This window comes from Colossoma macropomum, unplaced genomic scaffold (genome assembly GCF_904425465.1).
Source record: "Colossoma macropomum unplaced genomic scaffold, Colossoma_macropomum, whole genome shotgun sequence".
NCBI lineage: Eukaryota > Metazoa > Chordata > Actinopteri > Characiformes > Serrasalmidae > Colossoma > Colossoma macropomum.
This window is the reverse complement of record NW_023494802.1, coordinates 21,479,456-21,505,549: the sequence shown is the minus strand read 5'-3', so window position 1 is coordinate 21,505,549 and position 26,094 is coordinate 21,479,456. Positions and strand designations below refer to the sequence as shown.

The window sequence follows — 26,094 nt, the reverse complement described above, 5'->3', positions numbered from 1 at the left end:
GTAAAAAGCAACATCTCCAGCACTTCAGATCAATTCAAAAGCATCTACTGCTTTTTTTGCCTTCAGCCTTTCCGTCCCTCCTCAGACAAACATGCCAGAGACAGAACACCAACAGATTTAAAGCTGCTATCAAAGTGGGAGAATTAATCGATTTGCAATGCTTAACTCTAAATGCCTACAGTGCTTAAACTCTGAGAAGAGAATCAATAACACTAATAAAAACTCATCTCATCGTTAAATATCCAGGGACATGTGGATGTAGAGGCGTCTGTCCGTTTTTACATCACTATTTATCACTGTTTACTTTTTTATGGCCACAGGATACATCAAGGTCTGGGGCTACAATCTGCCTCACTGGTCATTAGGAAAGTGCTGTGATGAAATACGTGAGTGATTATAGATGTTGTTGCTCTACCTGAGGTGACGTCTTCTTGTCGGGCTTGTTGTTTGGCCGCGCTCCTCGCTTCTTTAGAGAATTCTGAAGAGGAAACACAAAGGCAAGTCAAATTAATTGAAGCTGTTAGAAGAGCAATGCAATAACTGCAGAAAAGCCCCCCTTAACGTCCCCACCCACACCGCCACCGAGCACTTGTCTCCAGAGCGATGGTGATGGGGGTGCAGATGTACAGTTGGCTGAGCTTAAGAAATGTAAACAAAGAGACAGAGGGAGAAAAAGAGGAAGAGGTGTGAATTATGGAAAAGAGAAATCACTCTCAGTCCCTCTCGACCAACCAGAGAACATTACGCTCGAGTAAGATCTGACAAATGTACGGCAACCAATTTTAGCTTTTAATCCTCTTTTCTTGATATGAAGAATTCAGTTTCTACATGTGAAAATGACATTTTCACTAGTAAAATTTTAATTCTTACTAGTAAAAATGTTTCCCCCTTTAAAATGAATGGAAAAAATCATGTATTATCACTAGTAAAAAATACATTTTGACTAGTAAAATTTTAATTCTTACAAGTAAAAATATAATTTTCAGATGTAAAAATTAAATTTTCATATCAAGAATTACATTTTTACTGGTAAAAATTGAATTCTTGATATTAGAAATTGAGTTTTTACTAGTAAGAATTAAATTTTCACATGTAAATTGAATTATCAAAAATTTAAATTCCACATGAGAATTAGACTTTAACCAGTAAGAATTAAATGAAATGTTTAAATTCCTGATATCTGATATATATAAAAAAAAGGATTAAAAGCTAAAACGTTCCATACAAATGTACAGCATTAGAATTTACAGTACGTTAAAATTGTATCATTTTGCATATCACCACTGTTAGAACAAAAGCTTACATCTCCATTTTTTCTTGTTTCTAAAATGTTTTATATAATTTGCCAGCTGTCCTTTGTGTTAAATTTTGTGTTAAAATTTCATGAATGGACCCACAGAAATGATCAAAAATCATTTTTACAAAAAAAAGCATGTTACATTGTCTTCCATTCAAAGCTAAAGAGGAATTCCACTTATTTTTAAAAATTCCTGCATAATTCAGTGGATGAGATGTAAATAAAGTCATTCAGTGGTTTGTTGTGAAACGGTTTATTGTAGAGAGACTTACTGACCCTGGTTACTTTATAGTGGTGTTGATAGAAACCAGGGGCCCTAATGTTTACAATGCAAACATAGCCATTTTATTTACTCTTCAAAACTGCCAATAATCTTCTTAGTTTTATATGTAATGTTAATAATGATAAAATAGTTGTACATCTGAAAAATTAAGTTTTCTTTGGGGACCATTTGGCCTTATAACACCTTGCATGGTTCTCTCCACCATGAATGACAATAAAAATACATTTTAGGCCAAAACTTTCCCTCAAAACTATTCAGAAACAACGTCTCAGACATCAGGGATCCGTATCACAACCAATTAATGTGATAACTTTCTGTGATGCAGCTTTTAGAGGCGTTAAACACTTTTGGTTCCTATCACCACCACTGGTTTTGTCACAACAGCAACGATAATAATGCAAATTTTTATTTGATTTAGTGTTTATCGTTTTTCTTGACTGGTCTTTTTTCTCTCTCGTTTGGAATGAGTTACATATTTAAAAAAATGCTGATATGCTGAAAAGCTCATATCTCCATTTTTGACGTTTTTCAGTTTTTGACATAATTTGAAAATACCTGTTACCTTTTATTTTGTGTGTAAATTTCATGATGAATGGACCAAAAGAAACGACCCAAAATGTGTACATTTTATATATATTTGGAAATATTTACACCTAATATTTATTACAAATACAAAAACTACAAATTGGTCAAACATCGGTGAAACGCTGTTGCTGAATGTTTCAGGCAGTAGGACTCAACCTCCAGATCAGTTCTGTCCACTGTGTCCATGAAAGAGTTAAGACTGTCGACAGAGACAGAGCGAGAGGTGTGAGTTATGTCGCTGTCACTGTCCCTCACTGGGTTCTTTGTAGCATTAGGCCCTCATAAATCATGATTCGGGCTGTGAATCTACATGGAAATAAAACACACTCAAGCTTGTAGCAGGGTAAGCGAGCTCTGCTGTTTCCATGGAAACCAACCCTGCTACGCTGCAGCGAGAGAGGGGATGCACTCTCATCGTATTACAGCTTGATGCGGACGAAAACAAATAAGATTTCCTGGCCACTCCGAGGGCACTGTAGCATCGCTAAGAGCCTGGACTTCGACTACTGTAGACCTTTTTTTCCATGATAAAGGGCAAACAGGGGAAAGTAGCTGGATGGGATTTGAAGCAGAGAAATCAGAGGCTGAACTGAAGCATCAAATCCAATTCCCACCCCAATTTCTGTTTGCTGACAGTGTGGCACAGTTTAGCTGCTCGCAAAGCAAGTGTAAATGGCACTAAACCCACCACTATTAAAATCGATACGGCTGCGCTGCATGGTAACGGCGGCATCGACCTGGCAGCATATCTGTGTTTTGGTTCTGTAGCGTCTGTAGAGCGTCTGTGGTAAAGAGGTTTGGGGATAATGAGATTACAGAGAGCTAACGTCATTATTTACACTGCTAAACTCCCATAGGCCTCTTACACGCACATGTTGCACGAGGAAAAGAGCTTGCGAATGCTGCGCTCATCCACCTTTTCCTTGCACTCCCTCCCTCTATCTCTCTCTCTCTGGTGTTCCCCCGCTCCATTAGTCTGGAGATTCACTGCCCCCACTAAAATTCCATCCCGGCTGCCAAGTACGTGCAACTGGCTGGGCCTCCCACAGCACCAGCTATGTGTCACCCCAGCACGAGGTCACGTACATACACACACGAGCGTATTCACATAACAGTTGCCCGTGTCAGCACACTCAGTAACTGGGAATTTCTTGTATGTTACCAACAGTGTTCACTAATGACCGCATCGACTGGCCGCTGAATGGAAAGCCCCATTAGCTACACTACTTAGAGCTGTGGTTCAGCCAAAGAACCTTAAATGTAGTCAATCACCCAAAACAGCCAGCTAAGTAATGATGCCTCACACTGTATTAACATAATTAATCTCAAATAGGTCTGTTTATGTGGTTTCTGATTTCTGACACTGTAAACAATTCTTGGTGCAAAACCTTATCTCTAATTTTGTTGTAAATCAAAACATGGGGGCAGTCGTGGGCTGGAGGTTAGGGAACCAGCCCTGTGACTGGAAGGTCGCTGGTTTGATTCCCTGAGTCGACAGTACGTGACTGAAGTGCCCTTGAACAAGACACCTAACCCCCAACTGCTCCCTGGGCGCTGTGGATAGGGCTGCCCACCGCTCCAGGCAAGTGTGCTCACTGCCCCCTAGTGTGTGTGTTCACTAGTGTGTATGTGGTGCTTCACTGCATGGATGGGTCAAAATGCGTAGGTGAAATTTCCTCAGTTGTGGGACTAATAAGGGTCACTTTTGGTTAACAGAGATAAATACACAATTATATATGCTGTGATTTTATTTATAGCTCTAATTGGGAACCTGGTTTTAACGTCAAACATGAAGCTAAATCCACAGATCCACAGCTCCAGATGCAGCTGTTATGCCAGTTAGCCAGAAGCATTCGCAACAAAATAGTAAAGAATTTAAAAACAATGGCTAAATATATTCACTTTCATTCAGTTTAACTTCAGTACACATCGTTCTCTTTTATACAGGATGATTTTTTCAAGGAATGGAAAAGGTCTGCGCAGCTGCTGTTACATTTGCACGGCAGCAGGTTTATAAACTGGTTCTGAATATGGTGTGGTTGGTATATATAGTGGTTGGTACAGTGTAGTGTGTAACACCTCTGCTTTCTACACTGTAGACTAGGGTTCAATCCCTGCCTGAGTAACCACACTACACTATACCAATAAGAGTCCTTGGGTAAGACTCCTAACACCACCTTCACCCACCTGTGTAAAATGATCAGATTGTAAGTCACTCTGGATAAGAGCATCTGCCAAACAATGTAAATGAACATGTTACTGTTGTGTTAAAGCGACATACACATTAGTTGTTACTAGCTAAGACATGGCGTACTTTGAAGATAAGTATTGTTGACTGAAAACTTCAGTACAAATCTGTCGGTGCAAACCCTTATTTCCTTATTTACTTGTTTTTCTTTTATTTTCTTTTTTTATAATTTGAAATTTCCAGCTGCCCTTTAGATTGTCTCAAAATTAAATGACGAGTGCACCAATGTTCCAAAATTGCTTGAAATAAATAACATCTCCATTAACTTCCATTAAGACCTTTTTTCTTCTCCTGTAAAGTTGCCATTGTGGAGATACATTTGTCTTTGTTTCTGACAGCAACAATACATTCTGAAATCAAACAGTCAGGGGTGATTTAAGCACTTTCAAATTTAATCTCTGTCCCTTTAACAGAGATATTTATTGATATAAGCCCAACCTTGCTTTGTGCTCGTACACCTGTGTTGACTCCGCTGCAACCCACACACTTTTTTGCTTTGTCATCCGACTCCCACACTGCTCATCCGCTATCCAGGTTTCATCACCATGAAATTTAATGAGCATGCCGAAACCTGAGACAGTCGGCGCACACGCCGTGAGGAAGACGAGCGGGTGCACACAGGCTGGTATTTGTTTGGCCCTACCCTGTGCTTGACTGGCCTGATGAAATGTGTCCTCTTGCGCAGGAAAGGAGTGTTAGGAATAATCACAGAAGGGCTCATATGAAACCATATTACTCTGATCTAACAAACCCCAACGAAGAAGTACTGCCAGCTCCGCACTCGCACAAATAAAGGTACTAAACTGTCTCTGGGGTGGTTCCCCTCTCGTCACTGGGGTGGGACCCTCAAGGGTCCATCTCAGTACCTTTAGTCAGGGAACATAACTGAACCATAATCCACTGAAATGATATGTTCTAAGCTGTACTGACTCCACACACCCCGTCTCGTCTCCAGGCTTTTATTTTACTGTTCTGTTTAAAACATTCGGTTATGAAAAGGTACAAATACGAACTTTTCACCTGGAAACACTTATTTAAGGTTCACAATCAGACCTTAAAACCACTGTTGGAGCTTTGAGGGAACACTTACACTGTTTGTACCTTGATGAACGAAAAATGTACCTGAACAGAACCTTTATTTCTAACAGTGGTACCGTCAGGAAAAGCAGGCTGTATTGACTCTTTTTCATTCTGTCTCAGCCTCCTCACTCTTCTCCTGTTACCTGATCATTTGAATGAATTCTGATATAACCAATGACAGTGTGAGTGTTTGTGCGAGAGAGAGAGAGAGAGAGAGAGAGAGAGTGAGAGTGTGAACATGAGAGGCAACCTTCTTGCCTCATGCTCCGCTGAGCACACTCAGTCACGGGGAACAAAAGGCATGAGCGCAGTAATGATCCAAGGTGGTTGCATAAGCAGGGCTTGGCCTGCACAATGGACACTGCATGTCCATTCTGAGTCACATGCAGTGTTTCTTTGGAGCAGCGCAGTGGCACTGACAGGCCGTGTTATCTGAAGGAGTATGCAAACCCAGTTCAGGGAATGAAAAAGCCAGATTGCGCTGCGCTGACTGTGTTAGAATGCTTTTCACAGCTGACTAGCACTTCAGAAAGAGCCTGATCACTGACCTCTACGATGACCTCTCACAACTAACGAGGCATACAGATTCGACTTGTATATTCCAGAATGTTTAGCACGTGCATATAATCCATGTTCCATGCTCCGCCCACAAATGCATCCTTTCTAGGACTGTAGCAGCAGAACACTTAATACTGTATCGTTTAATATGAGCCTCTCAATTCAGTATGAACAGGTATCAAACAGCGTTCAGCAGACTAGAGCTGATAAAGTACCCAGATTAGAGCTGATTATACTGCATGAAGTAAAAATATCGCTGAAAATGGGGAGAAAGAGCACATTCTTGTAAGCATATTAGCTCATGGCTCGCACATTATTACTTAATATTGTACTGTCATAATGCTAACAAACTGTAAATGGAAAGATTAACATATTATATTAACACATTCCATTTTTAGGCACTTTTTTGCTGTATTTGCTGTATTGAAAAACTAATTTATAAACTTAGCAACTGTTGTGAAGCTGGACAAGTTTTGCAGAATGTTGGCAAAACTTACGTTACACTTAATGAATGGACACAAATGACCTAATGCATCACTGATGAACATTTGTTGACAAAACTTGACTTTTTTAAGATTGTAGAGTTCAAGAGAACGTAATCCGGCGATGTGTGGAATATTAAGTATTCTAGAGCAGAAGTATAAATAATTGATGTATATGCGTTCTGCCCACAAATGCTGTTTCTTAGCAACTGTTGTGAGGTTGGATAAGCTTTGGTTTTCAAAAAAGAGGACACGGAGGGCAGGACGGCAACGTGGGGCAGAATGTAGAAAGCAAATGTCAACACGACAGCAAAGCCAAATCCTGGACATTTTGCGTAATTTAGGTATCTTGACCAGACGTTTTTTTTTTTTAAGCCTGAAAAGTGGACGTCTTGAAAAAAGAAGAAATATTGTTACTTTAGATGAGCTTCAAAGAACGTTGGCAAAAAAACACTCAACCTAATGAGAAATTCAAAATATGTAAACTCTTCACGCCAGACTGCTACGATGTTTGTTTAGACCCAATGTCACCGAGTTCCAGTTAAAAACAGACACTTAAATGCACGTTTTTAATGGATTATTTTATGACTGAAGAAAATCTGAAATACATATTATGTTTTTGATACTCAACAGTGACAAGATGACCAGAAATAGCCTACAGTCAGAAATTAACATATGAGTCACATGCAAAAGCTTTTTGTCGGGATATTGTGAATGTACCTTACCTGGATGTATATCTTAACCCTCTATTGCACAATGTTGCCTCAGGGCAACAAACTCATTTTCCTCACTATACAATAACATTATACATATTTAAAGACAATGACAGGGTTAACAATAAAGGGAAGAGTTTGAGCAAGTCAAAACGCATGTACTTGGTCATATTCTCTCTCTTTTAAACCTCTTTTTTCACATTCAGTATCACTTTTTTTGTTATGAGAATTTGCAAAAATATGTTTGTTGCCTAGAAGCAACATTTGTGCGACAGTGGGATGGATTTAGTCACAAGCCAGGTCTCACCACTTCAGGGAACATGGCTCTATATTATTTCTTCCCAGTGTTGCACAACGTTGCCTTAAGGCAACATACCCAAAAAGGACCTATTTAATAATAAGGTCCATTTTATGTCAGAGCAGTGAATCGAATATTTAGTTTTTTCACTGCTCTCATAAGGCGCGCAGTAGAGGATTAACAGAGTTACGTGCTTCAAGTTCTCATTTGCCATCATTCTGTAAAGCCTATTCAGCAGTGCAACAGTTGAAACAATACATTTGTGGGCGGAGCATAGGTAGGTCATCTGTCTATACTTCTGCACATGCACGCTTGATCTTCTAGCATGCGCCGCACACATCACTGGACTATTTACTCGAACTCCATTAACCTTTCGTCAGAGCGGCAGATGTTGTGTTGCTTTATGCCTTCGTGTGCTTAATTAGATCAGCCTCTCTAAGCTCTCTATAGCAGTAAAGACAGAAGTCAAATCTGAAAATGGGAACTGTTCACTCTGCAGCGAGAGGACCTGGAAGTGTGATGTGTAGATATTTCAATCAGTCTGCACAGCAATAATACAGCGAGTCTCTTTGTCTGCATTTGTTTACGGTGTGAAACAATGGCTCCTGTTCTCGCCGATACAGCGTGTGGATCTGCTTCTCTTCTGGCTGACAGCAGCGAGGCGAGGCGAGGCAGAGGAGGACTAGCATGCTTATTAGTCTAGCCTGTCTGTTTATGTGTGTGTTTTTATTTTTTGCAGGGGAAGAAAGAGTGGGAGGAAGACGAGTCAAAATAAACAACATTTACTCTGCTCGCATTAATTAATTAATAGGACGTTATTAGAGAGAGACACTGGTGTATGAAAACTGTTTGCTTTTATATTATTTTTTCAAAGTGAAAATATCCAGAGGAAACACAGGACTAACTCACAGTATCAGGGTGAACAAAAAGGTCCAGACTATGTGTCCAGCTGTCTAAAGCTTCTTTTTTGTTACTGATTAACAGACACAGCTGTGTTGCTGGAGTTTCTGAACACTGTGTCCACTTACTGTCCACTCCATTAACCCTTGTGTGGTGTTGATGTGTGTGTTACTCAGTGGTCTGCTGGACCCACCACATTATTGTTCTTAAATCAATACAGCCATAACAATTTATGTAAAAATACTAGATGTTTAAAATATCACAAGTGTCCAGTATAGGGCACTCCTTTAGCAGCTGTAGCCAGTCAGCAGCCTGTCCATGTTGTCCACCCTCACACACACACACACACACACACACACACAGTAACAGCAGGCCATGTGTAATAAATGAAAAAAGTGTTTAATGTCAGAGAAACAGATGGACTACAGTCTGTAACTGTAGAACTACAAAGTGCACCTATATAGTAAGTGGAGCTGATAAAATGGACAAAGAGTGTAGATAAACAGAGGTGTACCTAATGAAGTGGCCGGTTGGTGTCCATATGGGACGTTCTGGTATTGTATTAAAACAAACCTGTGTGTGGATGCTTTGTTTGTTTGAATGATCTTAGCTGCGAATGTCAGATCTGTCTTTGGAATTGTTATGGAGCCCCTATCACTCTCTTTGTTCTCTCTCTCTCTCTCTCTCTCTCTCTCTCTCTCTCAGCACTCCCATTGTAAATCTCACTCCGTCACAGTGACTGCAGAGAGAGCCTCCAGCCTCCTTTCACAGAGTCATAGGCCGAGAAAGACCCGAGGCTGTCCTGACAGTTCGAGGCCAATCTACTGACTTTAGTGAGAACAGGCTCAGCACGCGGGGAAGAGCAGTGGAAGGAAAGAGATTTCCAGACAATGGCAGTCAAACAAAGCATGACAGACGGGCGGCTGGTGAGGAACCATTTTTGAAGCCGTGTGCATTTTTGATTTCACACACTCGACACAGACTTGAGCGGGCACGACAGACCATAATAGGTTCCCATGGTGACGGCTCAAGCACCCGGCTATCTAGAAGAGGCTGACGGAACAAACTGATGAATAAGAGGGGGGAGGAGAGAGGGGGGACAGGAAATGGCAACCCTTAAAATCCTCTTGACATGAGGCAGCTTTTCTAGCACCAAACATACAGAACTAACGACTGTAGAGAATTACCTCCGCCCCTCTCTCTCTCTCTCTCTCTCTCTCTCTCTCTCTCTCTCTCTCTCTCTCGTACAGACCCCTCTCTGATTGAAACGACTTGATAATTTGCATATTTTTTTCCATAACCTATTTGAATAGTAACTGAGAGGAAGTTGCGATGCTGCATTTTAAATCCAGCTGAACTGGTGTCTGACAGCAGCGGCTAAAGAGTGGGGCTGTAGTCAAGGCTGCATTTGTCGAGTCCAAGACCATGATTAGTTGAGACCGAGACCAAATGAAAGCGAGACCAAGTCAAGACCAAGACCAACTGAAAGCTCCTCTTCTATTTACAAACACAAATGCAGTATGGATTTAAAGTTTCTTTGTAGTCAGCGGCTGCTTTGAACAAATCCAATCAATGCCTATATGTAATGAATCCAACCAATGCCTACTCTCAGTTCATTTAACCAGCGCACACTCTGAAGTCAAACTGAAAGTCAAATTAAAGCCTTTAAAAATATCAAAAAGAAATGTGCCAATCAATGATCATCCATCTCACATCAACAACCCTTGGGGTGAGGTTAAAGGAACAGTTAAATTGGTTTCACAAAGATTTTTTACGAGATGGTTTGCATTTCCATCGAATCGCAGCACCAGAGCTGGTTACTCTAATTAGGCCTGTTTACCTGGATTTACTGTTGCACAGTATATAAAATGAACACAAAGTTAATTTTATATACTGTGTTTTTGATAGTACTTTTGGAATGAGGTGTTCCTCAAGCTTTTATTGCAACTTATCAAAATGAAATATTGTGGTATATAGCCTATCATGTACAGTCAGAATGTTTCCATGTATCATGATATTATATTTTTATCATAAACCCTACTGGGGTTCTGTTTTATACACACACACACTGTGTGTTTTGTGTGTTTCCTTCTGTACAGATTACGTTTCGGTTGTCCTCTGCGCTTGACATGCTTACGGGACAGTTTCTCTGTTTGTCTGGATTTCCTATCAGCTTATTGGCTGGTTTTAATTCCTTATGTCAGCCCCTCCCACATGAGCCACACGATGACACCTGAGATGGAGCCCTAGAGAGAGCCCATATGCTGACAATAACACACACACACACACACACACACACACACACACACACACACACACACACACACACTTCTACACTCCCCGTCCCTGGCACTGCTTTCCACACTCTGCTCAAACCATCTGCAAAACACTGTGTAGCAGAAATTATGCCAATAATCACACACAACAACGCAACCACAGCTCTTGCCACACACCTCAACACCATCATCACGTGCTTGTGTCCACTTGCAAATGTGACCGCTCTTTCACAAGGTTACTGGACCTCAGTGTTAATCAGAGCTGTGAAAAGCTTTTCTCGTTATAGCTAAATCCCTGAAGGTCTCGAGAGGCGGCACTGAAGTGCATGTGCAGTACAGACAGAGCAGGTGAGGACCTGGCAAACAGTGGAGACTGAAGAGCACTTAAGGAGATACAGAGAAATCCAGCTTTGTGCACGTCAGACACGTGAGGTACTGTACATGTTCAAGGTGTTCTATAAACCTAAACTCTATATGGAACATACACCGGTCAGGCATAACATTATGACCACCTCCTTGTTTCTACACTCATTGTCCATTTTATCAGCTCCACTTACTATATAGGTGCACTTTGTAGTTCTACAGTTACAGACTGTAGTCCATCTGTTTCTCTGATACTTTGTTAGCCCCCTTTTACCCTGTTCTTCAGTGGTCAGGACCCCCATGGACCCTCACAGAGCAGGTACTATTTGGGTGGTGTATCATTCTCAGCACTGCAGTAACACTGATGTGGTGGTGGTGTGTTAGTGTGTGTTGTGCTGGTGCAAGTGGATCAGACACAGCAGTGCTGCTGGAGTTTTAAACACCTCAGTGTCACTGCTGGACTGAGAATAGTCCACCAGCCAAAAATATCCAGCCAACACAAACTGTGCAGCAGCAGATGAGTTATCATCTCTGACTTTACATCTACAAGGTGGACCCACAAGGTAGGAGTGTCTAATAGAGTGGACAGTGAGTGGACACAATGTTTAAAAACTCCAGCAGCACTGCTGTGTCTGATCCACTCGTACCAGCACAACACACACTAACACACCACCACCATGTCAGTGTTACTGCAGTGCTGAGAATGATCCACCACCCAAATAGTACCTGCTCTGTGAGGGTCCATGGGGGTCCTGACCACTGAAGAACAGGGTAAAAGGGGGCTAACAAAGTATCAGAGAAACAGATGGACTACAGTCTGTAACTGTAGAACTACAAAGTGCACCTATATAGTAAGTGGAGCTGATAAAATGGGCAATGAGCGTAGAAACAAGGAGGTGGTCATAACGTTACGCCTGATTGGTGTATGGTCTAATTTGTCACATTTCTCTATACATGAAACAGATATGAAAACTCATGAGGCGGTGATGTTCAGAAACCCCCTGTAGTGGGTCCAGCAGCATCACTCCTGAAAGAAAACTGCACTGACTGTAACATGATTATTATCGTACAATCTGAGACCAAAAATTCAGGGGTAATTTTTATGAAAATATTAAGTTCAGTCGAGCTTAAAAGCCTCTGGCCTTCACACCATTCAGTCAGCCTCCACCACTAACCCTGCCGAGAACAACACAAGGGTCGACTAAAGGTCGTGGTGAGAGAAGTGGGTGGGTTTGCTGTCCTTTTTTCCTCTCTCTCTTCTCTCTCATCGCTCAGCCTCCCTTTGTTACACCTCACCTCCCTCACGTGATTGATGAATGAAGATGTGTTGTATTAAAAGCCTTTCATTCTGTCTCTCTGCGCATTATAACACAGCACAATAGGCTTCTAATAAGGGTTAATCTGTGTGCATCTGTGGTACGTGTTCCGGGTGTGTAGGTCTAATGCTAACACAGCTGAGGCTACGGTCCGCTTTCATCTCTCTATGCACCGAAATGCATCACCATGCGCCGTCACCGCATCATCCACCCAAATGTCAAGGACCGACATTTGTCTGGCAGGAAGAAACGTTCATTAAAATGGCGGGATTCACCTAGCAAAGCTGACACGGTGCAGCCTTTTCACTGTAATCCTCCAATCACGTCTCTCTGACAGGGTGTAGGATTAAGGATTGATTGGGGATGACCTTTGACTGGGATTGCCTTTGTAGAGAGAGAGAGCGAGACAGGGAGACAGAGAGACAGAGAGACAGAGAGACAGCGAGAGAGGCTATAAGCAAATCTCCTTCTCTACATTACAGTACAATTTTTCAAATGTGTTTGAAAACACAGTTGAGAATATCTGCTGAATTCTTTAGCGACACGCAGAGAAATACATTTCAAAAATGTTTTATGGTGGGAAATCAGAAGATTTGCGCGTCGGATGGCTCATCTTCAGATGAGCTGATGTGCTTACAGAGCTAAATGGTACAACATTTGATCCCAGTATGGAATCATCTTCCACAGGCGGTCTTTCCTCCTCAGTGGGAAATGTGCCAACACTTTAATTTGTCAGAATTTCTGTGAAAGAAAATATTTTCATTGTTTCTCGACCCAACAGCAGCTAGAGCACCTAGTTAGTGATAGAGCCGCATCTCTGCCTTCTCAGTTACTTCCGTAACAACACATCCTTGTCAATGTGCTAACGTTAAGGCTCTCTCGTCTTAAGTAGAGAAGTGTAATATACATACTAACCTGCGAATACAAGCAAACTCACCACATTTAATGTTTCTGTTATGTTTCTGTTTGTTTTCTTCTCATGTGAAAACAGCTACAGATACAAATACAGATTTCAGTATGTGAATCTTAGGGTTTCAGTCAAGTGATGATACAAGAGGTGAAAGATGGATAAAATTACTCTCCTTACTTTAGAAGAGAAAAAACATTACCTTGACAAAGTTGACAGGCTGTGATCTTTATACAGTTTCCCCTGAACTCCTGGTCCCACTTAAACTGGCGGAAAGATACCAAATCTGTGTTTTCCTGACGTTTATATTTATCTCATACTCAGCCCCTCTCCCTATTCTAGAGAGTCTCTCACAGCATTTAACAGCACAGAAGCCCACCGGCTCTTCACGTCAGGGTGGGTAAAGGATCCCATGGTGATGCATAAACAGTCGTCCCCCTAACGGAGCTGCAGACAGCCGGTATAACTTCACTCTCTGTTTCTGATTTAAATGACGTTTGAATGAAGAAACATAAGCGTTAAATGTTAGACTTAATGTTGTGGGTCGGAAAACGTTGTCGTGTTTTGACAGACGTGATTCTGTAAGTTTGCTGGTGCAGTTCAGCTCCAGTGCTGCAACCCCTGCACTGCATTACTGTGGTTTCCCTTGTTAAAATACCTGATAATAACTGGGCACCCATGCAACCCTCCCACATGTAAAATGTGTCTTCAGTGCATGCAGGGCAGTTTGGTATGTGTTTGTCACTAGACCAAAAGTTTGTCTAGAAGTTTGAAAAACAAATTGTGACACCAAACTCCAAAAGCAAATGAAATCAGTTTACATGCGTAGTGTAAAAAGTTCACCTGGATCATGAATTCTGTTCCCTATAACAGAGTCCTGCACTGCGCTCCTGATTTTCCAATGTTAATACAGTCATCAGGGGACCATTCTGAACACAGTATGTGGAAAACAACAAGACAAAGCAAAGATAAATGTATCCAGGCATCAGGGACACCTGCCGTATCAACACGCTAATAGCTCACAGGTGTGGGCCAATCAAATCTAATGCCAGCAGCCTGTTCCTCATTAACCCCACCAATCAGAGGCAATCAAAAGCAGTGGTGGCTGCGGGCCTGTAACCACAGAGAAATGTAGCGGGTCACTGTCTGTGCACAGACAAATGGAGCTCGGGAATCTGTGCATGTTGAAACTGATCCGTCTAGGGCTTCGTAAAAGCTCTATGACTAGAACAAACCTGTGAGGCCAGTGAAGCCTAAAATTGAGACAATGCATTCGAAACCACCTGTGTGCTTTAGTTCTAATTATATTTTTGCCAACAAGAGTCAATACTAGAGCTTAAATTACGTTCTTTCCCCAGCCTACACAACACTAATCCACTCCAAACAGGCCTCTGTCCTCCGGGACAACATCTCATTCTCTCCACTTGAAGTGTCCAACATCTTTAGCATGCAGTAAACAACTGTCAGGTAGGGAAGCTGCTCTGGGGAATTCCACATTCTTCTCAATTAATGTATAATTAAATTGTTATTCAAAGAGGTTTGATGTGAAATGCACCACTGTACAGAAACTTAGAGTCAGAACTGTTCACACTGGTGATAGGAACCAGACATCTGGAGTGTTCAGTGGCTCCAAAGGTTCCCTTACAAAAAGCTATTACATGCAGCGGTTCAGAATTTCTCTGCTGTCGGATCAAAACCTCGTATCTCCAAAATGAGAACTTTACAGGAGGAGGAAAAAACCTACTCTACTTTTAATGTAAGTCAATGGAACCAGACAGGTCGTTTCTCTTGGTCCATTCATCATGAAATTTACACACAGTATATAGGACCACGGGTACTTTCACATTGTGTCAAAAACTGAAAAATGAAAGGTTTTGCTCCGACAGAAGTGATATGTTGCTTGATGCCTGAAACATTGTTTTGTGATAGCTTTAAAAGGCATTTAGTACTCAAAGAAAACTTTTTCAGATATACTATTTAACCATTATCAACATATAATATTATGCCTGATTGGTGTGTGTGGGTGTGTGTATGTGTGTATATTGTGTTAATGTATTTTAAATATATGGATCAAAAATCATAGCATTTGTTTACTTAATCAGGTATTTGAGTAAACTGTGGAAGAGGCATGACCACAAATCAGATTTCATGCCTGTTTTTCCTTTTCGATTGTAGTAGTTCCAGTGCCAGCAAAAATGAAATAAATCCAGCAGCAAATAATGCCATTTACAAAACAGATGGAACATGCTAGAACATGCTAGAACATGCTAGACTGCTGTAGGAAATAAAGGAGGGATGTGCATTATGCCTAATTTTGAGTCGAGATTTCAGGAGACTTAAGGAATGAACATTCAGTTAACAAGAAAGGAAAGAAAGACTTCAGCCAACATTATTTAAGTAGGTATTCAAATAAAGCAACAAATAAGCAATGGGAAAATATGGGAATCCCAGAGAGGCTCTAGTGGAATTTTGGCATTATATTATTGTTACAAAGCGAAGGTGTAAGTTGTGGAGAACAATGCTTAGTATCAGCGTTAGGTTTATTTAAAACAATATTAAACATTCTCGTTGGAATCATTTGTTAAAATAGGATGAAATGGAAATTGGGTGTTGTTGGAATGGGATAAAATATACTTAGATGGCCATATATATAATATATAAAGACCCCACTGTCACCTAGTTCTCTCTCCTCTCACCCAGTTCTCTAAGGAAGCTTCCCCTGATCTCTCCTAAGGAAGCCCCCTCTCATCCACTCATGCTTGGCCTACTTATGGAGTACTCCATACGTGACGCAGGCATCAACCAGCCCATAAGACTGAGCCGAGCAGCACAACAGGAAAGGAGCACATGGGAGAGAATCTAAAAGGAGTGAAGCTCCCTGCTGCACCATAAAGGAGTCTTTGTGTTTTTCTCTTGTCCTCCTCTTTTCAGGGGAACTCAATCAGAGAGGCCATGCGCTCCTTACGACGAGGGCCAGCACTTGAGGCTAATTAGTGTGTCAGGCCACTAACTGCTAGCATACAGACACTCCTCTACAGAATTCCTCTCATACCTCTCCTCAGCCACTCATTCATATTAATAACAATAACACTGGGATCCAGAGCTGGATGTGGAATCTGGACCGGTCTGGAAGAGATCCAGCAGAAAAGAATGGAACTAGGTCAAATTCCTTGATGCAAACCCAAATGTATCACACCATATCATACGCTGCAAAAACGCAGTCTGTCTGGATTAAAAGACAAAACGAGCTCCATCCATGCTCTGGTCAAAAATGCCGGAGAGGTATTCGCCTAGATAACCCGCACACACACAAACACGCAGAGGACGGCGCTTGAGGTCCACGTCATTCAGTGAAGGTGTAAGTTGTGGAGATAAATGTAGAAATATGTAGGATGGGGCCTTTTCAATAGGCTCACCCTACAGAGTTTTCCATACTCTGCTAAAGGGGAATTCCACCAATTTTTCAAAACTTTTCATAATTAAATCTTTAAGCTGTACACTGTTAGTAATGAAGGTTCTGTTCAGGTACGTTTCTCGTTCATCAAGGTACAAACAGTGTAAATTGTTCCTCAAATCTCCAACAGTGGTTTTAAGGTCTGATTGTGAACCTTAAATACGTTTTTCCAGGTGAAAAGTTCGTATTTGTACCTTTTCATAACCGAATGTTTTAAACAGAACAGTAAAATAAAAGCCTGGAGACGAGACGGGGTGTGTGGAGTCAGTACAGCTTAGAACACATCATTCAGTGGAATTTTCTTTTCGTTTAGCCACCTGAAAGAGCCCAGAGAGGCTCGTGGGTCCTGAGAGGCTGAGTAAGACAGGGGAGAGAAAGTGAGAGCGGGAGATGAGAAAGACCAGCCGTGCACGCTGCAGTGCCCTCATCATATCTGAGGAGATGGGACTGTATTTATTCTGTGTTTCTATAGTAAGTCTCCTTCATGTAGGAGCTGTGTGCGCATGAGAGTGTATGACAGGCCTTCGCTAACTCCCCTCCATCACCAAGCGAGAGCACTGAGGCAGAAACCTTACCATCAGCACATCTCACAGACAGACAGACAGACAGACAGACAGACAGAGAGAGAGAGAGAGACATGATAAGAGTTCAAGCCATCTTTGATTCTGTAGACTGGACAAAATGTTAAAAGCAGCCCTGCAAAACCACAACCATATCTGTTTACTCCACACTAGAGACTCAGCTAATCCTGTTTACCCTGCAGAAATGGGCATCTCGACTGGAACTGACAAACAAATAAAAATACAGTAGGAGTTTTAAGTGTTGTGGCAAAAAAACAATACCAAACTACCACAAATGTCAGTCAGCTCAGACATGTCTGGCGTCCAAAGTCTGCTTCGGTAGTTTTGCACTGGAGCTACTGTAGATGCTAATGTAGCTAATGTTATGGTAGTGTATAACCCCCCACCCACCCCCACCCCCCACCCATTAGCACCAGCTAACTGCATAAATCATCACTTCCTTCAAGCTAGTATTGCATGAAATATCAAAAATTCAGTACTTTTTAAAATTCTACAACAGGGTCAGCAATTCAATATTCAAACTTTCACCACTTTAAATTTTTTATTTAGACAGTCCATATCGTCTAAAACTGGACTTTGGTCATCTTTTTGAAATAAAATGGTTTGTTGCCGTATGTAAACATTGTCAAAGTATCATTCACTCCCCAGTCCATACAAACCATATATGACTGTTAAGCTGCAAAAACAGCCCATGTGCTCTTTTTTTAAGATGTTTTAAAAAAACAAAAAAAACAATACATTTACATATATCCATCTGTTTAGTCTAGCAGATCCACACTAAAGTTAAGCAGAGGTGTTTCAGTCTGGATTGCTTTTTGAATGAGGCGCAGAACAGAGCAGCCAATCAGAACAGAGTTAATTTACGTACATCAGTCTAAAAGGCACAGTAACAAAAACAAGCTTTTTCAATGCAATAATGAAGAAAGTTTGAAAAATGGTTATATAAAAAATGAATTGACTGTTTTTAATGAATAAAACCAAAAAAACATCAGAGGGGGACCTTCGTGAAAAATAAAATGTAGAAATATGTAGGACAGGGGCCTTTTTAAAAAAAAAAATTGCCACATTTTCTCCCTAATTTTATCGATACTACCAGCGATGGGAGGGTGAAGGCCAGCACAGGCTTCCTCCGAAGCTCACACGACGTCACTGGACAGCCGAACGCGCTCGGAGGAGAACACTAAGCCCCAGTTCTGTTATGTCAGCTAACTGACTAGCATCGCGTTGAGTGATGGGTGAGACGGGGGCCATCCTGCCCACCCAGAGAGAGAGGCCAGTTGTGATCTTTTTGGCTCCCGGCCACGGACGGCTGTAGAGATCGAACTCATGATCTCCTAAAAATGGGGCCAACGCTTAGATGGCTGTTCCACTCAGGAGCCAGATGGGGCCTGTTCAATAGGCTCACAGTGTTTTGAAGGGGAATTCCACCAATTTTTCAAGATTTCAGCATAATCATATCGTTAAGCTGTAAACATTGTGTCATTCAGGGTGGCTGGGTGTAACAGTTGGTGGTACAAATCTATAAAAATTTGAATGCTTTTCTGTGTTTAGTAAACATTGGACGTTTATTAGGTTTTATTTTCAGCTATAGTATTGTTTTGATATCAAGCTCTACATTTGATATCAGTATAAAGGTAAAAATCATGACAAACCAACTCCAAACCATCGAGTTGTTCTCAAAGAGGCTCCTTACATGGTTTCTGACAATCTATGACTGTTAAAAACAGACAAATGTTCAGGCAAAATTATACCTCAACACGACTGCTTCTGCTGTGGCTCTGGTACATTTACGAACCAAAACACATTTTGGCTGATGTACTGTTTTTGTGGTGAGAAGAAATTTATGTAAATTAGTTCAAACTATTGCTTTAACACATGGAAAACATCTACAGCTAAGAGCCTCTTACTGGTCTAGATTAGAAGCGGTCACTCTGCCTGGTATCTCAGAAGGCACGATGATAGCGGTGTAATCACATTCAGGTGGTCTATGGAGATACTACACTGACCACAGGGCATGCTTGTTCATTACAACCCCTGCTAGTTGCGCAGAAATCTACAAGGCCTTCTCCACATGGAACCCAGGAGTTCCTTGCTAATGAGTTGCTCCTGTTGGCCCTACCATGACCTGTCCAGCTGTATTGCATTGTCACTGAAGCACTATCTATCCAGCAGTGTGCCGAGGTCTGATGGTCTAGATTAGGATGTCGTCAGTGACATTTAGTGCCGTGGGTCTAAACCCCCCAGGAGAGGTGAAAAACACTTTTATGTCTGACCAACAGTGGTTTAATTCGATTCACAGGGGCTGCTAGCATTTTAATGGCTTGTTAATCAATCTCTTTTATCTATTAATGAACACATCAGTGCCCTGCCAGCTTTAAGCGCCATGAAGGGCCGATTCAGCACAGTACAGGATGACCGAGCAATGCAAATGGTGGGTTAGATGGGGATTAACTTGTCTGACTCAAGGGACGCATATGCTGTTAGTGCAACAGTGGAGGTGCTGCTTTAAGAGGTTTGGATTCAATTTAAAGGTGCCTTAAAAGGCCATTTTAATCCTGAAGCTTTAGCTACATTTATTTTAAAGTTTCTTACTCCTAAAGAACAAGCAGAGAAATTATTTTAAAAGATTCTGCACCTTTAATCTGTACTGTTATACTGCATTTGTGTTTTTAAGTAGGAGAGGAGATATTTTATTATGGTTTGCACAGTAACTTTCACTTTAGGGATGGTCTGATTACACACTGAGGGTTCCAGCTAACTGATGATTGTGATATTGATGGCACTTTTTTCTTGTACTAAACCTTTGTTTTCTTTACCACGGTCAACTACTACCCTCTAGCCCCCATGTGTCAAACACAAGGCCCAAGTCAGGCCCGTGACACAGTCCCATTCGGCCCACGAAATTATTTTCATTTTCTATTTTTATTAGTTCGTTTCACCCTGAGATACACTACAGTCCCCAGCATGCACTGCAACATAGTGTGCATTCTGACCCCCAACAACAATCTATGGGCCAGCAGTTACACAAACAGAAAAGATGCCTGGCAAATAGGCAGTTTTTAAAGAAGTACCTAAAACTATTTATTTTTATTTAGAATTATTTTTGAATAAGTATTCAATGCCTATTTTTTGCTGTTGCAGTTTTGGCATATATTTATTCAAAATATGCCAAAACTGCAACAGCAAAAATAGGTACTGAATACTTATTCATCCAAATAATCCACATAATGGCCCGTTAGGGTCGTGGCAAAATGTTAAAATGTAAAAATGAAACAGACCTGCTGAGATTTTTTAATATGACCCTTTTAGTGGTTGAGTTTGACACCCCTGGTCTAGCCTGTAGGAAGCAGCACAGCCCGGCTCACTTCTAAAGAGAAACAGTGGAGCTAATGCTGTGTTGTTTACATCTTGATGGTGATCAGTCTCTTATTTACAGTGGAGAAAAAAGGATGCAAGAACTCAAGAACTTTGCTAATGACGATCCTACATTTTGTAATATTTCGGGATCACAAAATTGGGAGAGGTTTTTTGACGTTCAAAAACCTGAGGGGGGGTGGCTTCCAAGAGTTATGCACGATTTATGCAGTGCTGCACCAAGTATCGAAGTATCGAAGCAAACGACTTTAAATTCTTCAATACTTTCAGTTGTTTATTACCTTAGACAGCACTAGGGTGACACTGTACTGCACCTACATCCTTAAAGGTGACACATCCCTAAAGAACCTTTCAATGCTTTAAAAAGTCATTTATGTAAATGAGATTTGTGAGTGTGAATAACCTTTTTAAAGTTAATGGAAACTCCACATAACGTAGTGGTTCGATTCATTTTTTACATTAGAGACCATACAGATCAGCCAAGAACCACTCAGGAATCTTTATTTTAAAGGCTAATCAAATTGGTTATGCTAATTTGATGAGAATTGGAAGAGACGTATCCATTAGCATATCTAATACACACAGCTGAAGAGTTTTTTTCCCAGTAATGTGTGTCTAAAGCCCTATTCAGGCAAGATTAAATTTACATGGGGTCCTGTGGTAAATTCCTCTTTTACAGGTGCTCCTTAGTGATTTTATTGCTGTCTGTATCAGTTTTGTCTGTATTTCCTCCTCTGAGAAATTTACAGGCTGAATTACCTGCTGTTTTTCTCCAAACTCAGCAGTCATCTGATAAATTATTCCTGTCTGGATACAAATCTCTGACCACTTTGACCGCTGCTCCTCACTATTGTTAGTCTCTTAGCTCACATATGCATATTTTCCAAAGCGTGAAACAGTGGATGCTTTGGGAATCTTTAAACCACTTACATGGTCAGAGTGCTAGAACTCCGTCTCCATCCTCTCTAGACTGGGGGAGTGTTAACAGGAGCAGAAGTCAACAACTCGTAGCAGGTATCCGGGAAGTGGGGGTGCTGAGGGTGCTGCAGCATCCCGATTTCCGGATTGCAACTGTTAAAATTAATAAAAATGAAACGTTCTGAACTTTATAGATATTTGAGCGCAGTACAGAGCCATGTGTGCTTGTTTTGGAGCAGAGTTCATATTTTATATTTTCAAAAACCTGCATGCACTGTTTAGCTGAACGCCATAGTTTCATTACAGTGAGCCAAAAAATTGGCCAGTTTTGGGCCACATATCAGCAATCTGATCGGTCATCAATCAGTTCATTACAGTTCAGGACAGAATGAGAGAGCAGAGTGATGATTGCATCAGTGGTCTGTTATATATATATATAGAAATTACAGCCCAAAACTCAGACCTCCTGTCTGAATGTTATATCATCCAGAATATTTTGAACACAGAGGAGATGTGAAGAGTTTGTTGACAGGCCTCCCCCTGTTAAACTAATCCAATCAGAATAGGGCTTTATGCTCCTAGAAACACTCAACATAAGATATAATAATACCTTTCTCATAAGATATAATCAATTTTGTATTTGTGGGCAAAACGGTAGGTCACTTCTAGTCTTCATAACTTCAGAACATTTTAAGCTACAGACATGACACATACCAGACCATTCAGCAGACCCGCCCCTAACTAGCTAGCATGATGTCATCAGCTGTGACATCAGCATCAGTGAGTATTTCAGCTCGGAAAATCACCCAAAATCCTGATATAATTGCTCTGCATTTTGGCCTTCATATTCCAACAAAGGGTTAAAACAGTGTCATGATTCACTCATCAGACTCTCCCCTCACCATCCAGAGTGAGAGAAAACAGCTCTACCATACCACAACCCAGAAATACAGCTCAAAACACAGCCGGATCACTGTAAAACCTGCCATTAGCTCTCTGTACAGATTTTTATATTTTTTCTGTGTTCAATCCAGTTTGTTGCTCAGACAATAATGTGTTTTTGATACTTTGCCATAGTGTAGTTTTGTATCGAACACTGTGATACTGCACAAAATCAGAATTTTGGTATTGTGAGTTTCATGTAGTTAAACGCTTAAAAGCTTTTAACTTTTAAAAAAAAAGCTTTTAAAACCGTAACCTCTGTTGTTCAGGCAGCCTCTCCAATAAAGACAAATGTATATGTAGTTAGTAGTATCTGAAGCACAGTGTTACATCACATGGCAGAAAAGGTCCAGCTATTCTCTCTCGTGGTCAGACAAGTCAGTGTGTGGGCCTGCGGTAATAGGATTTTCCAGCTCAGATGAATGGCTCAGAATGTAATTCCAATCTGATTGAGTGATCAGTCTCACTCGCTGCTCAACACTCCCTCCTATTATCCAGTACAGTAGCTCCCAAAGTCATTCATCTTTCAAAAGGCTAACTGTGATCAAAGAGCCATTTAAGGCCATTTCCCGCTTTCAACACTTCACTATCGCGCTTTAAAATCATGCTTCCAGTGTGGAATGTGAGTTCTGAAGCACTAACAGAGTGCTTTTCTAACAGAGTGCTTTTCTAACAGAGTGCTTTTCTAACACAGGTGTTCTGTGAGGGATGTACATCGCTGGCATCGTGTTTCGGTTCATTTATAATTCTCTAGGAAACATGAAATCTCAAATCAGTTGTTTTGGTACAATTCAGAAATATTGAAATATCACACTGAATACACTACTGTATGACCTACTGACAAAGTAGTGGAATACAGACAATAAAAACAAGCTTTTCTGGTGATTTTTACTGGTGATTCATACTAAATCATTAAATCCAGTGCTAATTAGACATACATGTAATTAGTGGTGGGAACAAAATCATACATGCATCATGAAAGATTCCCCCTTGAAAGATTCTGCTTCTATGCACTAAACATTTCTAATAAAATATTAGCACTATACACTATATCATATACAAATTGACATAAAGAGCAAAAAGATTATCGCTGTGGAACTGAGTGTCCATTCTAAATCATTTGGTGACGGTCCCTTAAACTTGTTTAAAACTGCCACCGAAGGAGTTGCCCTATATACAGCCTTTGATTATGGTGCATGTATGTAAATGGTAGCCATCATAAAGTGCATCAGCGTGTAGAATCAGCGCTTTCTGTATGGAACAGTTTTTGCTATCACTGTATACAAGATGCACGAGGCTCCCTTTACTGTTGGAGGTATTGTGATTGTCCTGAGTGAGCGGGAAATCATTCAGTACAGTTCTCACTATTAGGAGCTTATTGTTGATTTGTTTAATCAAGAGTAACAACAAAACCCTACTGTGACTTACAGTTGCATGCATAAGTTTGGGCACCCTTGTCAAATTACATGTTTTGTTGATTTTCTAACTGTGCATTTGTCCATTGATCCACGGTCAGGAACACACCCCCCTCCTTTAGGTAGCTGCATGTGGATGTTACGAGGTGGTTCCTTGCAAAATCTCATTGAAATGTAGGCTTGTTAAGTCAATATTTATGTAAGTAATACTTCTATATCTATATTTTTAGTAATCAGAAAGGACAGAGAATGCATCATTAAACTAATATTTTCCAAAGTTTAAAAGATAAATGTGGAAAGATGAGGATTTAGGTCACTGATTACCACCTGCAGACAACATTTATTATTATTATATTATTATTATTTGTTTATCATCGTCCACATGACTGTTTCTTGCTCAGAATTTGGAGGTGAACTGTTTAAATATATTAGCTTTCGTCGCTGGTATTCCTTGTCATGCCAGAACGTTTGAAAAGCATAACCAATGTTTCATTTCACTGTTGTCGGATGAAAACCTTACATCTCCAAAATAGTAACTTTACAGGAGAAGGAAAAAGCCTACTTTACTTTTAACGCAAGTCCATGGAACCAGACTTTTTCCCCAAGTAATTTTGGACGGTTCTTTTGGTCCATTCATCTTGACGTTACACACAACGTTAGGGACAACAGGCATTTTCACATTGTGTCAAACACTGAAAAACAACAAAAATGGATAGAGGTTTTCTTCCAACAGCTGAGATATCTTGAGCTGCAGACACAAATGACGCAAACGTCAGCTTGCCGGATTCATTTGCACGAAGTTCAGCTCCTCTACACTTAAAAGGGATGCGGTGAGGTGCACTGACGTGCAGGAGCAGTGTAAATGCAGCACAAGTGAAAATAAGTTAACACATCCTCTACAGAGATCGCACGTCTGCACAGTTTAACACACACTCACCGTTTATATGCTGAATTTAACATACTGGAAAAAAATGTGTCGTGCAAAAGTTATGACACCTTTTATATTACACTGCACTGCATTACACAGCTTTATATAACAACAGCACCGAGACCATGTGATTAATGTTACACTCCTGAAATGTTTTATTTAATCCTATTAGATGGTCAAACATCTGCGGTGTGTGTGAGCTGATGCTACTTGTGAAGATGGTCAAATACAGAAAAAAGTCATCACACAGATTATAGGAATCAAAAATTGAGATGCATAAGAACTTTAAACTGCATCTTGGCCTCCTGAATAGAAAACAAGTCAAATTGTGAGAGGCCTACATGTGAAATAAGTGAGTTATAAGCAGTCATATAACTGATGTACTGTGCTGAGCACACCAACATGCATACACACTCTCCTGCGCTTGCTGTGTTTTGTTTGTGGGTGTGTGTTTGTGAGTGCATCAAAGTGATGGATCTGTTGGTTCAGACAGATCAGGCCCAGGCAAAGCGGAGCAGGGTGGGATCCTCAGAGGCCTGATGTGTGGAGACAGGCCTTACATAAGCACTGACTTATACAGCGCCACAGCCAGAGCTTACACAGTAGATAAAGACTTAATTATAGAGAGAGTGAGAGAGACTATGGGAAGAGAGTTTTGACTGTGGGAGAACTGGAGCATAATCTCCACCCATTTCCATTTGTTCAAGTGTAGAATGGACATTGACGTTGAAATTGTGTAAGTGTCTGTGTGTGGCTTCCAGTAAATGTGGCCTGTGTGTGTGTGTGTGTGTGTGTGTGTGAGCCACTAGAGAGATGGATCAATGGTGGTCATGCTAGCACTGCACCACTTGGCTCAGTGGTACTGAAAATGAACAGGCTGAGATGAATTACGCCCCTGTCCACGGAAATGCCAGCCTATATCAGTGAACTAATGAAGCACAGCTTCACTCTAAATCAATACAAGCTCTCAACAAAAAGGTTTAACAAAAAGGTTTAACAAAAAGGTTTAACAAAAGGTCCTGGTCAAGAATTTGTTGACAGATGTTATTAAATACCACATTCCGAATGCCTGAAAGCAGCCACAGTACAGAGAGATGAGGTTCTACAGCAGGCAGCACCAAAGGGGAACATTCTAAGCCTTTTTGGCCTTCAGAGAATACATTTGTATTCAATAG

General features: G+C 40.9%; 1 protein-coding gene across 2 annotated transcripts in view; it reads right to left on the bottom strand.

The window, feature by feature from the left end:
• Positions 1 to 26,094, bottom strand: part of soga1 (suppressor of glucose, autophagy associated 1) — a 91,361-nt gene that overhangs the window by 31,496 nt on the left and 33,771 nt on the right. For both annotated transcript variants that reach the window (XM_036591419.1, XM_036591420.1), the window contains exon 4: positions 416 to 478. In XM_036591419.1, coding sequence (XP_036447312.1) covers positions 416 to 478 — 63 coding nt within the window. The remainder of the gene's footprint in view (positions 1 to 415; positions 479 to 26,094) is intronic.